Raw genomic sequence first — 24,679 nt, 5'->3', positions numbered from 1 at the left:
ACTAATTAGCTTTTTCACTTTAAAAAACTGCTTGCATAAGTGATTTAAAAAATTAGATTTTTCGCTTTCAGAAAAAAAAAAGTAGCCGTTGAATCAGAATTAGAATGTTCTAAAATATTGTGATGTCGGATTTTCACGATCTTTTCTAGTTTATGAGATCTAAACAGGACGGACGGACAGAAATTTCACACAAAACTAATAGAATCTTTTCCCCTTTCGGGGGCAGCTAAAAAGCTTATATTAAGTGTAATTGTATCAATAAGTTTGGAGAAAGAAACGAATATATTTGTGAATGTTGCTGTGATAGCTTTATAAAAGTATTTTATACAAATAAATGTATAACTTGAATTTGGACTCGAGGGCTCAAGCCAATACATTAACCAATGTGCCAGCAAAGTGCTTATGAAAAATAAAGGTTCATATTTATCTGTTGTTAGTTTCAAAGTTAAGCAACAAAGTATAAAGGAGACTAATTCAACTAATGCTGCCATATCAGCCAAGTACTATTTCTTTCCCTTGTTTGATACCAAACAGAATCATTAATTACCAATAATTAACTAAATGGTTAGTTTTTTTTTAATTGATTCTTGTTTTGACAGATACAAGAAATAATTGTGAAAAGTTTCAACTTGATCAGAGAATGGGTGTGGGAGAAATAGTGTGTTCAAACTTTTACCAGACAGTGAGTGAGTTGATATAAGCTTTGTAATAAAACAAAAGTAAGAGAATGAAATTAGACACTAAAACAGAATAAATCAAACAGGCTGGTTATCAGCAAAGCTGACTTGTTATTTACTGAAAGTTTGTAAGTGGCTATAGCACTAAACTGAAATTCTATTACTGTTGGTTATGGGAACACTGTAGGCTTACAACTTACAAGTGTCAATTTAAGGTAACACATTATACTCACTGACTTCAAGTAAGTAAGGCCTCTTAAGAGATAGATCAAAGGCTCTGTGGTATCCTGAATGTGTAAATGTGATGAGCCAAGAAATGAAAACAAGTCATCAACTAAATTAACGGAATGCAGAGAAATAGTTGTCAACCATATTGCAATAAGAAGCAATGAGTCATCTTTGGGAGAAAAAAATCCTGAAACACTTAAAGGCAGTACTTGCCTGGTAACCAAATTCTTTTTGCCGAAGTGCAGCATCTACGATGTCATATGAGAAATTAGTTTTTCCTTTGGTGTATTTTGGGTTGACTGAGATAGGGTTTAATTCCACTTCAAACGCCTCATTGGGATACTCTCTTTGCCATAGTGACCTGGTCTCTTGTAGTGCTGCATATTTTTGCTTTTCATTTCTCTCTAAGGTATGATCAATAATTTTACCATCCAGAAGCTAATAAGATAAGAAAAAAAAAAACTTTTATATATTAAGAAAATAGTTTCTGCTTAAAGATAATATTGTATGATGATAATATTTTGGTCTGCAGTGGACATGTGGGAAGGGGATCAAGGAGAAAGTTTTTGTGCTTCATTTAGGTGCTCAGCAAACACAACTCAGCTTGATTTAGGGTTTTAACACAAGTCCCTTGACATTTAATGGCACTGAGCTACACAAATTACATTTCCCCTCAATAATAAACTAACACAAACTGACCTATCTACTCACCCTGACACAGTCTGAACAGTAAGCTGCAGGTGACAACATATGACAATGCCATACCCATGCTATATCTAATGGAGCCTCAAGAATCTTTGGCTGGTACTTAGCAGCAAGTGGCAACCAAAAATGTTCATATCGGTACACTGCCTGACGTAAAATAGCTTCATTCCTTAAGGCAGGAATATTACATTCCTCTAAGAAATTTAAGTGGCTGGGTACAGAAGCTATCAAATCAACTTTGAAACTTATTTTGGAATATGCATCCATGATGGTCCATCAAAACTATTTAACTGAAAATAGAAATAGAGAAATAATTTAAGTACAATAACGTGTTGTTTTTAAAACAAATATTTAAGTTCAATGTATTAAATAAACATTTAAATAGCATTTAACAAAAAAAAAATTTAAAAACCACAGAAACCACTTCAATTTTTTTTTTTTACTTTAAGTAAAATCATTTCTTCAAAAAGATTTTCTACATTTTTCTGTCCCAGAACAGATTATATTATATTACCTATTACATTACCTAAAATTTCATCCTTACAACAATATATATACACAAAGCAAATATTACTTCTTTAAAAGCTCTGTTCATCCTCAATAAAATTATTTTAGATATTTTATTTCTTTTGTAAAAGATACAATCTTCCTTGATGTTATTTTACAGTCTATGTGTCTAATGTTAAAGCAAACAGATATTTTGGGAGCAAAAGTAGGACACATGTCGATCATGGCATAAAAAAAGAACAGCCTTATCTCAGATTTGTTCACACAATATTGCTTTTATCAACTTACAGGTTATTATAATATATCACAATGTACACACACAATAATTTTAATAATTGCAGGCTTTCTGAAACGTTTTTCCAATACTGAACATCTTTCACCACACTTTTTTTTTTGTTCAATCTATCTGATAGCATTAAATTGTCCAATGGGTAGCTTCTCTCTCTCTTTTATTACTACATTAATTTTTCTAACCAACCTGCATCATCCAAAAATTGAATTAGTAAGTTGCATGCATATTTATTTGGGGAGGAAACTTTTCATGCTTCTTTCTGTGCATTTCTGAACCAATTAGTTTGTGTCAGAAGATGCTTTGAGAGGACTGACATTCTGTCCCTGAATAAACAGAACTGCTGCTTTGAACAATGTTGCAAAGCTGTGTAAAAAATGCAGCCACAATTCAGCACATGGGGTTTTCAACGAAGCTTTTGATTTTGGTGGGACATTTCAAAGCAGGATATAACACCTAAGGATTCAGAGCTTACAACCTGGTCCTTCCATAGCCTAAAATTCTGCTATATTCTAAATTGATGAACTTGCTTAATTATTTTTTAAATTTTCCACGAATGGTGACAAAAAAGATTGTACCATCAGGGGAAACTATTTTATTTTATTGTGGGCTTGGAGCACCTGCAAATGCTGTCAAATATTAGGCATCACTACCTGCTTCTTTACTTTACTTGACAGGGGCCAAACCTTTAGTAAGGATTGCTTCACATTTGGTTTTTGCACATTTATATTTTGGAGCATACATTTTTAAGCAATTTCAAAGTACAATTTATTGATCAAAAGCTGATGTTAAACTGTTATTATAGGTAAAAAATACCTTTATCAAAACATATGTTTGAATATTGGAGAAGTACCTTAATGGAGGCATACTAGAATCTTCCTATTGAAAATTACCATCTGCATTCAGATGTTTGGTTTTATCCATATGTGTGACAGAAAACTGATTGACATTTCTAACATGACAATCCACTGTGGTTGTTGATTTTTCTTGCCCTCTTTCTAACTGGAAACTCCACCTGTAAGGCCTTATGAACTTCTATATGTTCATTTTGTCTCCAATATTTCTTACCCTGTTATCGACGTGAACAGAAGGGAAAGCCAAGCTAAGGAATGTTGTGTATGCTGGAATTGATTAATAGAATCAACAAGAAACATGCCGAATGACAAAACGCCAAGAGTGAACAGGAAAAGTGTTGACCTCAGTTTCTGAGAAGAAGGTAGGTTGCCAAAAAGTAAAAGCACTACAAACTGGAACAGACAAATAATAGAGCAGTGAGATTCATAACAAATGAATATTCACATTTGACTAGAGTAACACCTTTAGTAAAATCACTAAATTTAGAAAGCCTTCAGGATAGAAGACTTAAAAGTAAAGTAGCAATTATACATAAAACACTGAACCATAATCTTCAAATACAAAAACTTGTGAAAAACAAAATTTAATAAAATACTCAGAAAGACACAAAGATAAAGGCACATTCCTCATCCCATGATATGCTAGGACAAAACTGTACTAATGCTTTTTCTTCCCTAGTGCAATTAGAGCATGGAATGGGTTGCCTGAACTAACCAGGAAATCCAGTAACTTGGCAGAATTTAGGTCATTGGTTAAAATGCATGACTAAAATCACTAAATGCATGACGCGTAGGACGTAATCATCTTTTTTGAAGTAACGTCTGTATCATATAAGATAATTAAAATTATATATTATATAGATATATATAATACATAATATATATATATATATATATATATATATATATATATTATAATATATATATACTATATACATACTAGGCTACATAATATAATATATAATATACTATAGATGTAGACTATTCTAGATATTGATATAGCTTCTAGTTTTAAATCTAAAATCTAGATCTATTTAGATTAATCTAGATCTAAAATCTAATAATATTCTAATATAATTCTATGCTAATGCCAATGAATTAGAATTTAGAATTAGAGTCTACTCAAAAACTGATAATAAATCATTATAGTTATAGATAACTTAACTAGCTAGAGACTAGATTTAATCTAGAATCTAGAGTCTAGAAGACTAGAGTCTAGGACTCTAGACCTACTAGATTAGTAAGATCTAGAATAATCCAGATATATATCTCTAGACTAGTAGTCTAAGTCTAGTAGGCCTATATCCTATATACTTTATTATACTAATAGTAACTTAAACTAGGACTAGAAATAAGAATCTAGGACTAGCAGTAGTACTACTAGTAGTAGCAGAGTCGTAGTGTGAAGTGACTCTATTCTAAATCTATTAGATCTAGAATTATTAGATAATATTGACATTATTATTTATTATATTTTATATATCATTATAATTTGCTACTCTTGGCCTGGCTGTGTATCACTGAATTGATACTACTATTAGTATTACTAGACTAGACTACTAGTTTTACTAGTACTAAGTAACTAGATCTAGATCTATTCTAGATTTATAGACTATAGACTCTAGTCACACTTTAGACACTACATTGTTACTCACTCACACTGTCTACTCTGCCTAGAGAGTAAATGTATTATTAGAGTCTATATAGAGATTTAGTTCTAGTTTAGAGATCTACCCTAATTTAATTTAGATCTAGATCTAGTTAAAAAATAAAAACCAAAACAAGAGAGATAGATTTTGTTTTGATTGGGGGAAAAGTATAAGGTCGACTATTAATTATTGCCAACGAAAAATGTTCCAAAAATCTAGATCTATATTAAATATAAGCGTTTGTTCCCCTGGCAATAGACAATATTAAATAAAAACTATCAGATATATGAGTGAGTCTGGTGCGAATGTACATTTTTTTAATAGTTATATATAATGTGTGTTTGGTGTAATGCATACATTTTAAGACAAATTTCCTTACGCGGTACGGACAATAAAGATTATTATTATATAATATTGATGTAGATTTATATATTTATTTATTAGATGTAGGCCTATTATAGGCCTATCTAGATCTATATTTTTTATAGATCCATAATCTACACCTAGGCCTACTTTTACTAGTATCTAGTGGCCTACTAATTTAAGTTACTGTAAAAATAACTAGAAACACTATAGTATATATAGTATAGATGTAGCCGTAAGAGGGCCACACGCAGGCACACACACACACACACACACACACACATATATAGGTCAAACCTCATATATATATATATATTAGGCGTATATGACGCATCCCTCCCCCCCCCCCAAACCCTCACCACGAAAATAAAATCATGGCTACGCCCATGATCTAGATTAATCTAGAACAGGGGTGGGCAAATTACGGCCCGCGGGCCACATGCGGCCCCCCGGAGTGTTTTATGCGGCCCGCCGACACCTACAGAAGTCAGGTGTGCCCACAGTATATACTTATAAAAATCTGTGGCATTTTACGTCTCGTGAGACGATCTTTTCCCTTTGCAACTTCTTGTGTGACTAAAGAGGCCAATCCTTGATACACAGCTGCGATCACAGGTTGGGCATATAAAATCACCAGGCGCCATTGCATTTTCACCCTTCTTTCTGCTTCTGTTGTGTATGACATCTGCAATCTGTGACCCTTCCTTTATGCTCTCTCTCCATGTGGATCTGTCCAGTGCCACCTCTTCCCAGTTGCCAGTGTCGATTTTGAAGAGCTTCATGTCGCGTTTGCATACATCCGTATAACGTAAAAGTGGGCGACCAGCGGCTCTCCTGCCTTCAATTAGATCGCCATACAGGATGTCCTGTGGAAGTCGACCTACTGGCATTCTACGAACGTGGCCAAGCCAGCCAAGGCGTCTGCTGATGATAACAGAGCGGATGTCCTGGCATCCTGCTCTATGTAGCACTTCCTCATTTGTTATCTTATCTTGCCACCTTATTTTAAAGATCCGCCTTAGGCATCGGAGGTGGAAGACATTCAGCTTTTTTTCCTGCCATGAGTAGGTTGACCATGTTTCACTTCCGTACAGCAAGGTGCTCAACACACAGGTCCGGTAGACTAGGGCTTTAGTACTGCTAGTCAGCAATATGTTGTCCCAGACTCTTTTCTGCAACCGTGACATGGTGGCCATTGCCTTGGCTATCCTGTTGTTTATGTCTTTATCCAGTAGAGTGTTGTTGGATATGATGGAGCCAAGGTAACAAAAGTGATCAACAATTTCTAGTGGTTGGCCATTAATGCTTACTTGAGGTGCAGTGTTTGTGTTTATAAAAATGCAAATATATTAAAAATAATATAAATATAAATGATTGAAACTGTCATTATAAAAAGTTTCAAGCAAACAAAAGACTATGCTTATTGGCTATATACATCAATACACTCAGTTCAAGACACAATCTCTGATCAGTTTTTATTCAATGCTATGAAGAACTATATTGAATGTTGGGTATGCTTGGAAGAAGATGGCAAGGGTGACAACTGTTGGAGCTCGATCTTTGACTGAGTAAAATAGTGTGTTTTTTTTAATACCTCAACCATAAATTTTAAACAGCAAAGTTTGCACAAACCTTCATAAAATTTCAAATTTGTGATGGCAAAGTATCTGTAGTAATTAAACTTATTACAGCTAGGATGCATTACCCACAGGTAGTTCCGATTATGATCAAAATAATCCAATATTTCCTCAAACTTAACATGGGCAAGGTAAACGAGAACATTATAAAATCTGAAGGAAGAAGTTGTTCTGTTACTTGAAGGACATTGACTGTGACTTTGTTACCAATATTTCTAATGAAAAGTGGAAGACAGATTTCAGGTTTCATAACCACTTTTGCAATGAGTATTTTGCATATGAAATGTAAAAGGATGTTAAATCTTTTCAAACAAGGCCTTCCCATTTCTACAATCAAGCAAAAGAAAACAGGCATTGTCATTTTCCTTTGCCGAAAGGTGAAATTATTTCTAGTGAAATGATTAAAAGTACAACATTTATTTAGATTCCTTAATTTTGCAATTTATAAAAGCAAATTTTAAGACGTCAAGAACTGGTTATCAATACCATTAGCTCACCATTTAGCGCAGAAACTGATTTAGCTCCAGAGGACATAACTCCGAGCAAAGAGAATTTCCAGTCAGTACGTCCACAGGAGTTTTATGGGTGCCAGAATCTGTATGTCAACACTTTAAAAAATGTGCTGCTGTTCACACTATTTGTGTACACATTCATCTGTTTTCTTTTTGTTTGTTCTCATTTTACATGTTGGAGGGTTAAGATCAGTAATCCTATATCTAAGATGAACCGCGCAATGTTTTCCAGATACAGGCAGTTCTCCAAATAGTTTTTTTTTTCTATAGGAGGGCTTTGGGGCCAGAGTCCTATTCGGGTCTCTGATTTAGTATGCACCATTGAAGGACATGGCCAGCATTCTCTGGTAATGCTCCAAAAGGCCAAGTTTCGCTCGTCCCGACATTTAACTTCCGGAACATATATTGTCTTATCCAGTGTACAAGTATTATAATTTGGGTGGGGGGAAACTAAACAAGTATAATTACTGGTCGATTTCGACTGACTGTAATTTGACAGCAGTCACAAGGGTAACAACTAGTAAGCTAGTTCCATAGTTCCGGAACATTATGCACGATTGTAAAAATGTAAAATACTGCACATTAAGTACTACTGTATATTAGTAGGGTTATTGTAATAAAAAAAAGACAACAGCAATTTAGAAAAAAATATTAATTGATTTCAAAAATTGCTACTTCTTCTTGTAATTCCTTAACGTGGAGTGTGGAAAAAAAGAAACGTGAATATAATACAGTGTAACTATGAATTAAAAGTTATAGCTAGAGTATCTTTCTAAGTTGTATGTACATATGCGGCCCGCCATTCCCAAATTTAAAGAAATGCGGCCCTCGATCCAAAAAGGTTGCCACCCATGATCTAGAATGTATATTTGTGTATGTATGTATGTATGTAGGTAGGCCTATACACGTCTATTCTAATATGTCTCAACACTTCAATTTTACGGTAGTTCTATAGACTCTTATTTAAGCATATTATACCGAGAAAAACTCTGTCCAATGGCTGTGTGAACACCTCTATATAAATGGAGACTTTAATGCCCGTGTTGGTGATGGAAATGATGCATGGCCAAAATGCTTGGGACTTCATGGTGTTGGCAAAATCAATGAAAATGGCCAAAGGCTACTCGAGTTCTGTAGCTCTCATGAACTGTGTGTAACAAATACATTCTTCTCTGGCAAGGAACGCCATAAAGTCCTTGGCAGCACCCACTCTCAAAAAGGTGGCACCAGCTTGACCTCTGCATCACCCGAATCTTTGCTAGATTGGCACTATCCAGGCTGCAAGTGATAGCTTCTAAAGTCTACCCAGAGTCTCAGTGTGGATTCAGTAGCGGTAGATCAACTATAGACATGATATCTTCTCTACGACTACTGCAGGAGAAATTCAGAGAGACAGACCCCTTTACATTGTTTTTGTTGATCTGACTAAAGCTTTTGACATGGTCAGCAGAAGTGGCCTTTTCAAACTCCTGAGGAAAATAGGTTGCCCTCCCAAACTACTGAAGTTGATTGAGTGTTTTCACGTGGAAACTAAATGTACTGTCAAATTCAATGAAGTCCAATCAGTACCTTTTGAGGTTTGCAGTGGTGTCAAGCAGGGATGTACTCTGTTTGGCATATTCTTCTCCTGTCTACTGCATTATGCGTACAGCGACATAAACGAAGGTGTGTTTCTCCAAACAAGATCCTCTGGAAAACTATTTAATGTATCAAGGCTGCGGGCAAAAACCAAGGTTAGGAAGCTACTCGTCAGGGAGCTCCTGTATGCTGATGATGCAGCTATTGTGGCTGATTTTGATATTCAGCTACAGTCCCTGGTTGACAAACTATCTGCTGCTTGCCAGAAGTTCGGCTTAAACATCAGTCAAAGCAAGACTAAGATACTTGTCCAAAACACAAACACTGCACCTCAAGTAAGCATTAATGGCCAACCACTAGAAATTGTTGATCACATTTGTTACCTTGGCTCCATCATACCCAACACCACTCTACTGGATAAAGACATAAACAACAGGATAGCCAAGGCAATGGCCACCATGTCATGGTTGCAGAAAAGAGTCTGGGACAACATATTGCTGACTAGCAGTACTAAAGCCCTAGTCTACCGGACCTGTGTGTTGAGCTCCTTGCTGTACGGAAGTGAAACATGGTCAACCTACTCATGGCAGGAAAAAAAGCTGAATGTCTTCCACCTCCGATGCCTAAGGCGGATCTTTAAAATAAGGTGGCAAGATAAGATAACCAATGAGGAAGTGCTACAAAGAGCAGGATGCCAGGACATCCGCTCTGTTATCAGCAGCAGACGCCTTGGCTGGCTTGGCCACGATCGTAGAATGCCAGTAGGTCGACTTCCACAGGACATCCTGTATGGCGATCTAATAGAAGGCAGGAGAGCCGCTGGTCGCCCACTTTTACGTTATACGACTGTATGCAAACGCGACATGAAGCTCTTCAAAATTGACGCTGGCAACTGGGAAGAGGTGGCACTGGACAGATCCACATGGAGAGAGAGCATAAAGGAAGGGTCACAGATTGCAGATGTCATACACAACAGAAACAGAAAGAAGGGTGAAAATGCAACGGCGCCTGGTGATTATATATGCCCAACCTGCGATCGCAGCTGTGTATCAAGGATTGGCCTCTTTAGTCACACAAGAAGTTGCAAAGGGAAAAGATCGTCTCTCGAGACGTAAAATGCCACAGTATACCGAGAAAAGACATGTTTACATGCATACGCATGGGCATGGGCTTCGGCTACGTTGATGCGATTTGACTCTGTACCTCAGCTATGATAGTGTTCGATAATGGAAAAAAAAAATAGAATGATACAGTTTCATATTTTTATTCATAGCTAAATCTAGATGTGTGCGTGGCGAAAGGTGCCACCGTTATATATTGCATTAGTTTTCCTGCTCTGAAAATTATTGCATCTATTATTATTATTAAGTTGTTATTATTAAATTGTTATTAAGATATGGTTCAGTGTGATATAGTGATTACAGTGGCGTAGCTACCAATGTGCGGGTGGTGCGGGCCGCACAGGGCACCAAGTGGAGAGGGGCACCAAAATTCCCCCAGTGTGTATTAATTTTCTATTTCCCTGAGCATTTCAGTAAAAGCGACTAATTGTATGGACACGAGCAAACATAAGCTACTGTATTTTAAACATAAACTAACGATTTATAAACTAGTCATGTTGCTATTTTGTTTCATCTCTTTGACTATTTCTTCCATACAATGTAAGCTATAGAACAGTTTTAATCTAATTTACTAAATTTATCTGTTGTTGTTACTACACTGATCGATGCTTTGTAATATAAAGAAGAAGAAGAAGATAGGCCAACCTTTTTTTACTTCATTGTTTAGTCCATTGGTTTCATCTAGATATTGAGTTTACAAATATATTTCTAAACTCTAGCTCTAAACAATTGTCTTAGTTTATTCATTTCTTTATGATTCTTAATAGTTTAATTTTGGAAATAATTCCATTGTAATGTCAAGTTTTTAAAATAAGCTAACCTTTGTTTTCTACGAGTTTTTTTTAACTAACTAGTTAATTGTAATACTGTAACGTAAACAAAATGATGAACAGTGCTCAAGACTGAGTAGTCTGGCTGGCACCTCAAAACCCTTTTAAGCTCAGACGGAGAAATCGGCATCTCTGGTTCTGTCAGGTCTGTGTAGTCTATAAGGGCCCCATACCCAGATCTATCGAGGTCCCTCATTACGACCCATCGGTAGGACTTTAGTGTAGCTGATGCCAAGTTTTGGAGTATGGCAGGTGTTAATCGCCTCTTGGTGGCTCCCTCTTGCCCTACAAGGGACATGCTTATTTGTGGGGCCGGCAATCTTCTCCACGGAGGGCAAGTACTAATCCTTCTAATAGGAATTCTATCAGTGGAGAACCCATATGATTTTGACAAATTGGCCGCAATGTGGAGGAACGATCGCATTTTTATGCGGTTCCTCTCTCTCCACTGTTGCACTAAGATTGTGGTGGGTAGCCTAGAGTCGCCTCTTTAGTAGCGCTCGTAGGCCGTAAGTACCGCCCTCTCCCTCCTTAAATGTAAAGGGGCCAAAGATGGATTCAATGAGTGGTGGAGGTTATCCCCGAAAATAGAAAAAACATGAGACCAGCAGAGCTCACATTCAGTCATCGCTTTCTTGGAGGGAACTTCACCTGAGAGTAGGGAACAGTATTGACAACAAGGCCCAAGATTTGATTATACAAGAGACGAAAACCTGGAGAGGTAGTAAAATTACTATCAACGTACGATCCACTCTTGAGGGAGCATGTGCTTCGAACTAAGCTTTGTTCCAGACCGAATACATACATTTCTTCACAAATACAAAATGAATTTATTACAAAATTGGGGGATCACGCTAAAAAAAACAAATCATACAGCAAGTAAAACAAGCCAAATATTTCTCTATTATTTTTGACAGTACATAATGGACTGCAGGGGTCAAGGCTATGATAATGCTGCGGTCATGAAAGATCAAAACTACGGTGTCCAAAAACGTATTCTAGAAGTCAATATTCATTGCCTGCTCAAACTCTGGAGACATTAACTAGCAGAGATGAAAATTCATCGACTAGATCCTGTATTAACTGAAATTAATGATGCGCAATTCTACCTTCAAAAACAAGGATTGTCTATTCGAGACTGCTCACTCAAACTAAAAACATTAGAGACATATTAAAGTAGTAATCGAGAGGACATTGCTGAAGCCAGCATTACCTTTGCCGAAAGCGTGTGCTCAGATCTGAGAATCAGTACAGAACCTCAAAAACGTATTGGCCATAAGGAAAAGATACATGGTGAGAAAAGTGACTACTCTGTACTTACACACAAAGAAGAGCTACGAAGGGAAATTTATTCTACCTTGGACAGGATTGTTCAAGAAATAATCACCCGATTCGAGCAACTTCATAATGTAGCAGATAGATATGAATTTTTGTCGCCTTCCCAGCTATTAAATCCTCAGGTCGAAATCAATCTCGATAGTACTCCTAGCGACATTGATAAAAACGAATTTATGCTGGAGCGAAAGAGGCTTCAACGGTTTGTCACAGTTTCATCAGAAGCCTCCGAATTTCCAAAACAAAGACCTGTTGAGCTCTTGACTTTTATAAATAAATATCAGCTAGATGATTCAGTCCCGAATATCGTCATCATGATTCGCATATTTTTTACTATTGCAATAAACGTCGCTACATGCGAGAGAAGTTTTTCCAAACATAAACTGATCAAGAATTACTTGCGATCAACGATGACAAATTTACGACTCTCTAATTTGGCCATTTTGTCCATTGAACAAGAGCAGGTGGAAAAAAATGGATTTCGATAAAATTATTGATACTTTTGCCAGCAAGAAAGCGCGTAAAATTCATTTGTAGTATGTTTATGTAGAAGTGATTTTTTTTTTGAATTAACAATATTTGATTAATGAATACATATTATTTTGAACAGGTTTTGCTATGTTATTAATTTGTTTTGTTTTTGTTTTTTTTGGGGGGGGGGGGGCATCAAGATGAGGTACCGCACCAGGCATCATACACTCTAGCTACGCCACTGAGTGATTATAATAGTGATATCGTTTAGAGTGGATGAATGATCATCTAATATTGACATACGGACAATTAAGGGGGGCTAGTGAATGGCCATTTATGGCCGAAGTCCTTCCCTTTGGTTAGTTGTCTTTAGTCTTTTAGTTGTCAAATCCGATTATCCATAAGTAGGCCTAACTATTGATTCAACTTCGCCTGGTTACACCTGGTATTTTGCCGGTTCCAAGCCTTCTGAGGATGAGTGATCATAAGGCTATAGTAACCTCCCATCACTATTTATCCAGAAACCGCAAACATATCAAACCAACTTGACCAGGAAGGTTCCTCTTTGGAAGTGTCTATTACTTATACTGGTGAAAGCCTTCGTAAACCTTCTGACTACCATAAGACTTCAATAAGGATAGAGACCTGGTCCTTTGGAACCCTTTACCATAGTGGCAGAGTAAACGGGAGTAGCAAATGAAATGAGAAAATACAAAATCAACTTTAACAGGCCTGAGTAGAACACGATTTAATGAAGCAGTCTATGACATCTGGTGACACCATTATATATTCTGGATATCAAGATCTAGACCACGATTTAATGAAGCAGTCTATGACATCTGGTGACACCATTATATATTCTGGATATCAAGATCTAGACCAAGATTTAATGAAGCAGTCTATGACATCTGGTGACACCATTATATATTCTGGATATCAAGATCTAGACCAAGATTTAATGAAGCAGTCTATGACATCTGGTGACACCATTACATATTCTGGATATCAAGATCTAGACCACGATTTAATGAAGCAGTCTATGACATCTGGTGACACCATTATATATTCTGGATATCTAGAAAACGATCACACACAGGGGAAGCAACCTTTATTGGCATCAAAAGCTTGGAGATGGAAGTCAGTTTCCTCGCGACCTATGTCAGCCATGTTTAATGCAAAGGAACGGGGAATAAGAGAAAAAATAATTTTGTAACGCTCTAGAGTCCAAACTAGGACAACCGCCTAAAGAAATATCAAGCTTATTATGGGTGATTTGAATGCAAAAGTAGGTACAGACAATGCCGGTAAGGAGCTTCACATAGGAAAACATGGTGCAGACACATGCAATGAAAGTAAGGACTTTTTGCTGATTTCTGAGCATTCAACGATCTAATCATTGGAGGAACCATCTTTCCACACAAAAACATACACAAGACAATCTTGACTTCCCCAGATGGTAAAATAGAAAATCTAATCGACCATTTTACAATTTTTCGGACTTGGAGGAGAACCCTTCTTGATGTCAGGGTGAGCCTTTGAAAGTCTGAACATCATTGCTAATCACATCAGCAAGGATCAAACACAAATCCTTCAAAGATCCTTCATACAGCCTACTAAACTAAAAATTCAACATCCAGTATTCGAAGCGTGAACACAAAAAAAAAAGGAAGTCTTCAACTGTGAGATCAAAAATACATTTGAAATACTCGATGAGCAACACTGCCTCACTCTGGGGTTCTAGGGAGGAAAACGAAAGAAAACAAAGAACAGTTATAGGCGGAGACATTGGCCAAAATCCAAATATCTGAAAGAGAAGATCAACCGAAGCCAGAACGAATAGAGAAAAGCTCATCTAAGGACTCAGTATGTTGAAGCAAACAAGTCTGTAGGAAGAATGCCAGAGAGGACAAAATCGCTTCCTTTATGAGATGACAGCCGATGCAGAGAGGGCAGTTAAACAAAAAGGCATGAGAAGGTTATAAAAAATAACAAGAACCTTATCTAGAAAAAACACCAACACTAACAAGCCAGTGAAAGACAAACAAGGAAAGGGCATCACCAGTAATGTTGGACAGAGAGATAGATATTTTTCCAGGAAATTTTGAACCGAAAACCTCCCGAATATTTATCAGACATACCTTCAGAAATTAACATGGCTCCCACTACTAAAGTAAAAAACATCAAGGCCATCAAAAGTGCACAAAGCGGATAGGCGGCAGGCCCAGGTGGTATACAGGTGGAAGCACTTAAAGCAGATCCCAAAACATCAGCTGAAGGTATTAAGATTTCGGAACAACCTATAATCAGGTTACCCAAGAAAGGTGACATTTATACCCAGTGCAACAACCAGCGAGCAATGACGTTACTGTCAACACTTAGTAAGGTTTTAACTAAAGCAAACACTGTCACGCCTAAAAGATGCCATAGACAAAAGACTATGACCATGTCAAGAAAAAAGCATGTACTGACCACACTACGCATTATCACAGAAAAATCCATTGAATGGCAATATCCTCTGTACGTGACCTTTGTAGATTTTGAGAAAGCCTTCGACAGTATTGACAGAGAGACAATTATGAGGCTGACGAATCATTACGGAATTCCATCGAAGTTTATCAACGTCAAGGATCATTTGAGACTAAAATAATAATGGCTTCGATTCCGAAGATTAAGGATGAGTGCAGTGTTTCACGCGACTACACAAACTCAGTTGCGACCTACATATTTTTCCGCAACTCGTGCAAACAAAAGTTGTTGTCCGTCTTGTATTCTAATTTTCAGCTAAGGTTTGAGTATATCCTGAATACGGCAATACTTCAATTGATAATCAATTCATATGATGACGATATAGGAAAAACGAATGTAACAATACAAGAACTGTTTGGAATAAGTACTAATGAAGAGCTTAAAGTGCAATTTAAAAACTGGATATCATTCTGAGACTTATCAGAATATCATTAAAAAGTTTCTAATCGTAATTCCAGGTTACCAATCTTCTAATGGTAATTTAAAAAAAAACTGGACATCACTAATAGGCTATCAAACCTAACTTAATTGAAGTCAAATATTATTGAAATTCTGTTATCAAAACAGCCCACTAATAGGCATATATTTTTATTTGGTAAATTCATGTAATAAATATCAAGTTTTAATTAGACTTAGAAATCATTGAGAAAAAAAAACGTGAATTTTGAAAAATGCCTAATTATTAGCTACAGAGAGATCTACCGAAAACTGAAAAATAAAGGCAAGGGATCCACGAGACAAAAAAGTTTGGGAACCACTGATCTAGACTATATTGGGCCTATATTATGAAACTAAGATCTTACAACAGTAAGAGTAACTTAGAAGAAGTATATATCTAGAATTATATATAATAAATTATGAAATTAGCTTTATAGATCTATTTTTAATTTCCTGTCTTACCTTCAAAACTCGTAGCCTAATGTTGATTTAGTCAATTTTACATTTTGTAAATAGCGTGTCTATCAATATACATTTCTTCAGTTTGACAACATGTATAATGCTTTTTCTTATCTCGAAGTCACAGAAAGGCGATCGTGAAAGGTTGACAAACTACATAACAAACTATACAGGGAATATCCCAAAGCTCAAGAAAGTCGTAGGTTTACAATCACAAAGTGCAGTAACATCTAAGTAACAGGATATAGATCAAGATCTAGATCTAACATCTTATTGCTGAAGAACCTCACCTCAACATAATGCGTCTTGACACACAAAATTAAGGGATCGTCTCACTTTAACGATCACAGTTCTTGTACTTCGCAAAGAAAAAATATATAAATATAGATTAATTAATATAAAGTCTATATAAAGATGAATATATTAAAGAATTTAACTAATTTAGATCTGTATAATAGATCCCAGTAGGCGATCTAATGTTTGTAAACATTAAATTATAACCATAGACTATGATTATAACGCACAAATACACCCATAAGATGATGTGTTATTTTTAGAAACAAATGAACCACAAAATGCACAGAAATAATGGTAAACATTAACAAATAATGGCAATGTCTGCGATTCTGAAGATTAAGAATGAGTGCAGCAGAGGCTGCCTTAGCAGTGCGCGGGCCCTAGATCGGTTGCCCCACTCTCCACTACATAAGGTCTCCTCTATGTGCAGTGTTTCACATGACAATGCATGCCTATTTGCGACCTACATATTTTTCCTTATCTGTTGCAGAGAAAGCTCCGTTGTCCGCCGGGGATCTATTTAAGTTTTCTTTACATTTTCTGAGCCTATCTTCTGCATGTAGGCCTACTTTTCTTTGTGTTCCGCGGACTTCGTGAGAGCTTTTCAACTTTCTCTTTCAGCGACTATCTGCTACTTTCCTTTATTCCAGTGAGGGCAAAATGGCGCCTGAGGTTATATTTATAAAGTAAAGTTTCCCTTTCAGACATTGCGATCTATGGGACAAATGATGTTAAGGTCATCTGTTTCTTTGGCCAACGGTTAACGAGCAGGGTGTCATGTGGCCAGCACAACGACAAACCGCCTTTACTTTCCCAACTAAAGTCAGGTACCCATTAGAGCTGGGTGGACTCAGGGGCGTCCTAAAAATCCCGAATTTCTAGATCCCAGTCTTCACGGATATTCGAACCCAGGTCCCAAGGTTCGGTAGCTAAGCGCTTAACCACTCAGCCACTGCGCCCCCTTATCTTTATTGCGCTTACTGAATCATTGGAAAACCAATAGTCTATTACTCTATTTTGATGGGCCATCCCCGTTTACTTTAATTTCTTTACATCACTTTTATGTCAAATTTCCCATTGAGGTTTAACGCTATACGGTCTATGAGGCGGATGTTGTTAAGCTTTCATGTTTCTGTAATCACTGATTAATGAGTAGGCTACGCCTCACGTTACGTTATGAAACCTGCACAACCAGTTACAGTCCTCACATTCAACAACAATGACTGCCCATATTTGCGGGCAGGGGCGTTGCAAGCAATTTTCCATCGTTTGGGGGCGGGGGGGGATTGACCTCTTTGGGGGCCCCCTGCATTTTCCATAACATTTAATTTTTAATGTAGAAATACTCATTTGGGGACCCCTCTCAAGTCGAGGCCCGGGGAGATTTCCAAATTCTCCCCCCCCCCCTCCTCCCCACACCCTAGATACGCCACTGTGGATATGGTGTCAATATATATGAGGATATGGTGTCAATATATATGAGGATATGGTGTCAATCTATATGAGGATATGGTGTCAATCTATATGAGGATATGGTGTCACTATATATAAGGATATGGTGTCAATCTATATGAGGATATGGTGTCAATCTATATGAGGATATGGTGTCAATATATATGAGGATATGGTGTCAATCTATATGAGGATATGGTGTCAATCTATATGAGGATATGGTGTCACTATATATAAGGATATGGTGTCAATCTATATGAGGATATGGTGTCAATCTATATGAGGATATGGTGTCAATATATATGAGGATATGGTGTCAATCTATATGAGGATGATATGGTGTCAATCTATATGAGGAGGATATGGTGTCAATATATATGAGGCTATGGTGTCAATCTATATGAGGATGATATGGTGTCAATCTATATGAGGAGGATATGGTGTCAATATATATGAGGATATGGTGTCAATCTATATGAGGATGATATGGTGTCAATCTATATGAGGATGATATGGTGTCAATATATATGAGGATATGGTGTCAATCTATATGAGGATATGGTGTCAATATATATGAGGATATGGTGTCAATCTATATGAGGATGATATGGTGTCAATGTATATGAGGAGGATATGGTGTTAATATATATGAGGATATATGAGGATGATATGGTGTCAATCTATATGAGGAGGTTATGGTGTCAATATATATGAGGATATGGTGTCAATCTATATGAGGAGGATATGGTGTCAATATATATGAGGATATGGTGTCAATCTATATGAGGAGGATATGGTGTCAATATATATGAGGATATGGTGTCAATCTATATGAGGATGATATGGTGTCAATATATATGAGGATATGGTGTCAATCTATATGAGGATGATATGGTGTCAATATATATGAGGATATGGTGTCAATCTATATGAGGAGGATATGGTGTCAATATATATGAGGATATGGTGTCAATATATATGAGGATGATATGGTGTCAATATATATGAGGATGATATTGACAGATGGACTCTAAAACTTTTCCCCAACACCTCAACCCCAATTATGTCTACACCTCACGTTAGCGCAGAGCATAGCGAGACGTAGGTCATGTTGTGAGAGTTTTTGTTGTTTGCTAGTAGAAAGTAAACTGTAGGTGAATAACTTCATTCTTCCTTTTGACAGTTACAAATAAGCCTACTGCTTCATTCCGCTGATTATGATTGGAGAAATTGAGAGACAGACAGAGAGAATGTGTGTGTGTGAGAGAGAGAGAGAGAGAGAGAGAGAGAGAGAGAGATGCTTGTGGAAACATATATTAACCTTTTTTTTTACTATAACTGGCTTTAAATATAAATATTTTTGTTATCGATTTCTGTTTGATTCATTGGATAATTAGAAGTATCATAATTGGCGGGAAGCCATAGAAATTGTAGTTGTCGCTGTAAGTAACCTTGCTTATATGCCCCGAGGCACTGTTCACAAGGTTGTCAAATTAGTAGCTGTTACATGAAGTCACGCACGAAATTCTGAAGCTATACAGTGTCATATTTCATAAAGACTCATCGATCTACATCTAGATTTAAAGGGTTGTGTTTTTTCAAGGGCATTTAAAGTAATGTTGGGACTAGTTTTCGAGAACAAATGGTAACGTACCTATTCAGCGCGATGGCCGGTTTTATTTACATCACTATTACAGATTTCATGCCAGTTGGAAATGGACTATTTCGTCCTTTAAGCTTCATGTCAGGGCCAGCCTTTGATAATTGAAGGCTCTAGGTGAAGTGAATTTGGTGGCCCCAAATGAAATAGAAAACAAGATTACAAAGAGAGTTTGTGTTACACAAACTCAGAGGCGGCCCCCGTCGAAGTCGGATCCCTGTCGGATCTGCATATTCGCAAATAGGCCTAATATTCAAGAGGTGATTTAATTTTGATGTAAAATGTTTTACATGTTTCGGATGTTCCTTTAGAGTTGAAGATAATTACTTCCTAGTCCAAACCTCCCGCAGGACGACGGGGGATGGGAGCGGGCAGGGTTTGAACCCTGGGCCATCCATAAATCTGAACAATTGTCCAGCGCGAAAACCGCACGACCAGGCAGCCATGCGATGGTCAAAAGTAATAATGTTTCAAAGATTCATTTGCCGTAAATTTAAATTAAATAAAAAATAGTAGATTAGTTTTAGTATATTAAAACATTACAATATTGATCAAAACGTTTGGAAATGAAAATCTACACTTTTTTTTTTTTACACAATAAGTTTAGAAATTGAAATTCTACATCTTAATCTAGTCTATTTTAGTCTAAACTAGATCTAGAAATTCTACATCTAGACTCTAAAATAATTTTAATTAGAATATAAATCCAGATCTAGATATACTGTAATAAAAATCTAGATCTAGTTTAAAAAATCTAGATTAGATCTAAATCAAGTTATCATTCCTTTTTTAAACGCGAGTCACATAACGAGGCTTAATAAACATTACTATACCGAGTTCTTGTTTCATTTCATTTGAAGAATTAATTCCATATAACGTCAGAGGGAAAAAAAACACTACGTCACACGGCCTAGCTAGACTAAAAATCGCCTTCATCGATACGAGCCATTTATCGAGTGTTCAGAGACTTTGGTGCACCGAGTGCGTTCTTTAAGCATTTCATTTAAAGAATTCATTCCATATGACGTCAAATGAAAAAAAAACACTACGTCACACGGCCTAGCTAGAATAAAAATCGCCTTCATCATTACGAGCCATTTATCGAGTGTTCATAGACATTGGTGCACCGAGTGCGTTCTTTTAGCATTTCTTTTAAAGAATTCATTCCATATGACGTCAAAGGAAAAAAAAAACACTACGTCACAAGGCTTAGTTAGACTAAAATATGTTTTCATTAATACAAGCAATTTTTCGAGGGTTAATAGACCTTGGTGCACCGAGTGCGTTCTTTTAACATTACATTTAAAGAGTCCATTCATATGACGTCAAAGAAAAAAAAATCCATTACCTCACAATAGGCTAGTACCGGTACCATAAAAAAATGTCTTTATTTACACGAGATATTTAACGAGGGTTCATAGACATTGGTGCACTGAGTTCTAATAGAATTTATTTAAAAAGGATCAAAGCCGCATTGTTTTTGCGTTTTGTCTGTCAGTCAGTCTGTCTGTCATCTTGATATAAAAAAAAACAACAACTAAAAGTTATTAAAAATTGATTAACCTTTATTTTACGTTTCAAAACATCGCAATAATTTTTAGGTATGAATACAATTGAAAAGTTTATATAATAGATTGTTCCGGATGTTTGTATAAATAGTAAAAGAAAAAGAGAATTTCAGATAAATGAAATACAGTTAATTAAATTTTTTGGATGGTCTCGTATAAAAATTAGATGTACTACAGCCATGTGGAGAGATTTTCATACCTTATTTTGGTGTTTGAATTCTGTTTTCCTTAAAAATCGGAACATAATATTAACGAAACGATAATTAGATTTTTTAATGTTTTAGGTAGAAAGTTAAATGTACTGTAAGAGAGTAGTGAGTTAAAATATTTTTCATAAAAATCCGTAAAAACATTATTTCGTAAATGAGAAGATTATTTGTTTATTAATTAGAAGAGGGAGTTCAAACAATTATTTGGCGTTAGTAGATTTTTAAATAAATTCGGAAATTTCTGGCGACGATTTGTAAGAAACAAAATCCGGAACTTTCTTTATCGATTACAAAACTTCTATGTTATGTTTTAGCAAAAAAATTAAATGTCTAAAAAGTAATTTTCAGTAATCAATTCTAGTAAATTACTTTTATTAAAGCCCTGAACAACCTATTGTCGATATTTTTAAAATTTGTTTAAAGATGAAAATACGGAACAATTTGATATTGATAACCAAATTATAGTGACGCATTGTCAAATAATATAAGTGTAATATTAGTAAATTATGCGATTTCAAACAATCATTAGGCATAATTCATGTTTTATAAAACAATATCCGGAACATTTTTACACTTAATGAAATATAAGTCAGTATAGAGATTTTGATTTAGCATTAATATGGTATTTACATAAAAAACGGAACAACATATTATTGATAATGTGTTTTTGCAACGTTTAAGAATGGAAATTGAATGTAATATAAATTAGAAGAGCAAATAAACATTTGTTGGGGTTGATTAGTTTTGCACAAAAAAATCCGGAACAATCAATTTTTAGATACTTAAAACTATTGAGATGTTACGGGAGGAACATTAAAGTGTAAATCAGATTTTCAATAGCTTTTAGAGTTCTAGTTTTTTTAATCTAATCGTGACGGACAGACCGACCAACAGACAAAACGCACAAAAATAATCTTCTTTTATTCGGATGGGGGCACTAAAGAAAAAATAAATAAAATCTGATTTTTTTAAAAAGTTTAAGGAATGGGTTTAGCACCTGGTCATGTAGCGACGGTACGCTACTGCACGAAAATCGCTGCATAAAAAGTCCATTAAAAAAATGTGCGTGATATTTACATACAAAATGATTATTAGCCTTTATAAACAAACAGAAATGTTTTCTTTTAATTTTAGCAGCTAGTTGACCAGAAAAAAACATCTTTAACTATTATTTATATTTGTTGTAAACATTTCCTGTACATTTTTAAAATATATTTGACTTAGTGATACTGAAAATATACAAATATTGTCAATCATTGTTAGCATATTGTAACATTGCCTACCTTACATTTATGTAATTGTTTTAGAATTGGTGTATTTTTATGAAAAAATCGCTTGCATAATTAATTTTATAAATTAAACGGTTTGCTTTTAGAAAACCAAAAGTAGCCGTTGCACCTAAACTTTTCAAGCCGCATTTAATGATGAAAAAATATTTTTCATATCTCTTCTAGTTTTCGAGATCTGAGTGTTACAGACGGACAGACGGACATTTTGCACAAACCTAATAGCGGCTTTTTCCCCTTACGGAGGCCGCTAAAAATATATATACAGTGAAAAAAAAAGTATGCAATTTATTAAAAACAGTGTATTTCAACAATAACATTAATACAAATCGTAGCCCCTATGCGGCTGCCTAGTTTGCCTATGCTTAAGGCCTGCCCTGTTCATTTAAGCTGCAGTGTATGTTTTCCATAGATATTTAAATCTACCACTGAAAATATATGTTCAAGTTATTACTTTTCCTGATAAAATTGATACGATGGCACTGTAGGCAGTAGGCCTTTAAATTAACATCCATCAGTAGGAATATTTAAAAAAAAATCACCACACAAAGCAATCCCTACTACATACTACTATATTGGGAGAGTAGCATTAAGGAGCTATAGTTATAAAGGCATATAGGCAAGTGCCCGGTGGGTCAGTAACTAACGGGAACGCCATCAAACGTACCGATTTGAATGACAGTCAAGCTTGCACAAGTTTTCATTAAATTCATTACCTTACCTTTTCTATTCTAGAAATATAAATACTTTACAGTCTAATAATCGTCTAACACATTAATGAGCTTCAATTACTTATACACACCATGCCAGGTATTCTCAAACTGCTGATCATGAGGCGCTCTGATCAAATGAAAAGCTTTGATCCTACTGAATAGAAGTCTTCACAACTTTCTGTCCTTGTTAAAGTTATTTTCATGGAACCATCATGTTTTCTTAAATGTTTGACATTTTGGAATGTTCCTTCAGATTCTGAGGATTACAACACCCTACCCCAAACCTCTCTCGTGACGACGTAGGATGCGAGAGGTCAGAGTTTGAACCTGGGACCTTCGAGATCACCGAACGACAATCCATAGCTTATATCACACGACCAGGTAAGCATCATATACTACTTTCAGGTATTCAGCATGTTAGACTCTATGTTTAGGCTAAGTAAAGTAATACTCAAATCAGTATGAAATCAAATGCACTGAATTCAAATTACAGCAAACTAATACCTGCCAAGGGGAACAGTCAAGAGTGACAAAATATATAGGCGAGGTCAAAAATTTGCGACACATGAGTTGTGTAGAAGAGTGGTTTTGGCTCTTGAATCTGGTGATGCGATTAGGTTTCACTACAAGTAGGTGTATTCTACTAGCCATGATAAATGGTGTCCCAAACAAGTAATAACCGCACCCCTTCGGTGTAACTAGTTAGTGAACCAGAGGTGTACATTTACATGGCATCGTATACTGGAAATCAGAGAAGTCTATTTGAATCATTATTTTCGACTGGCACGGAAATAACGTCTTTATAAAATGTCACTTTAGAGACGTGGGCATTCTAGTCAACAATCATAGGCGTGTTTACAATTTGGTTAAGATTTAACCAGTACCATTACCTTTAGAGGTCAATGGAATTTTTTGTAAAACAAAAAATGACGGTGTTAAATTATAACGTAAGTTGGTCAAACTTGTGTAAAACGTCAAGTGAAAATACAAATCAAATCTGCACAGAATGAGAGTATGTTGTTTCTATGAGACAGGTTTGAATAAAATAGGTCTCTCTATGGCCTTTGTATTTGGCATGGTGAAGTAAGCTTGTAAATAGTTCTTTGTTCTTAACAGAAACGACCTAAGGCATCCAATAGCCTGTCTAGCACAAATGACTTTATAGATTCCGCGAAAGAAATAGGCCAAGCTACGCTTTGAGAAATCAGAAAAGGAAGTTCATGGACCTAAATAGCTCGTTGACTGTCTTTGGTCTGTGAACTTTGAGTACTCAAACATTTTTCTTTCTAAAAACGCAAAAATGTGTGCAGTCGCG

The 24,679-nt window shown here is 35.9% G+C and overlaps 1 protein-coding gene across 8 annotated transcripts in view; it reads right to left on the bottom strand.

Moving 5' to 3' along the window:
- LOC106074651 (uncharacterized) overlaps positions 1 to 23,621 on the bottom strand; it is a 44,109-nt gene extending 20,488 nt beyond the window's left edge. Inside the window, exons 1-4 of one of the 8 annotated variants that reach the window (XM_056025373.1) lie at positions 4,916 to 5,055; positions 3,475 to 3,653; positions 1,617 to 1,900; positions 1,119 to 1,343 (exon numbers count right to left, since the gene is read on the bottom strand). In XM_056025373.1, coding sequence (XP_055881348.1) covers positions 1,119 to 1,343; positions 1,617 to 1,877 — 486 coding nt within the window. In that variant the 5' untranslated portion in view covers positions 1,878 to 1,900; positions 3,475 to 3,653; positions 4,916 to 5,055. Of the gene's footprint in view, positions 1 to 1,118; positions 1,344 to 1,616; positions 1,901 to 3,259; positions 3,450 to 3,474; positions 3,654 to 4,915; positions 5,067 to 16,182; positions 16,402 to 23,105; positions 23,129 to 23,372; positions 23,395 to 23,453 lie in introns of those variants that run through there. The other 7 variants (XM_056025368.1, XM_056025372.1, XM_056025374.1 and 4 more) reach the window with 7 other exon arrangements.
- Positions 23,622 to 24,679: the final 1,058 nt, after the last annotated feature.

This window comes from Biomphalaria glabrata, chromosome 4 (genome assembly GCF_947242115.1).
Source record: "Biomphalaria glabrata chromosome 4, xgBioGlab47.1, whole genome shotgun sequence".
Lineage (NCBI taxonomy): Eukaryota > Metazoa > Mollusca > Gastropoda > Planorbidae > Biomphalaria > Biomphalaria glabrata.
The sequence above is the reverse complement of the archived record's forward strand: the minus strand, read 5'-3'. Positions and strand labels throughout refer to the sequence as shown.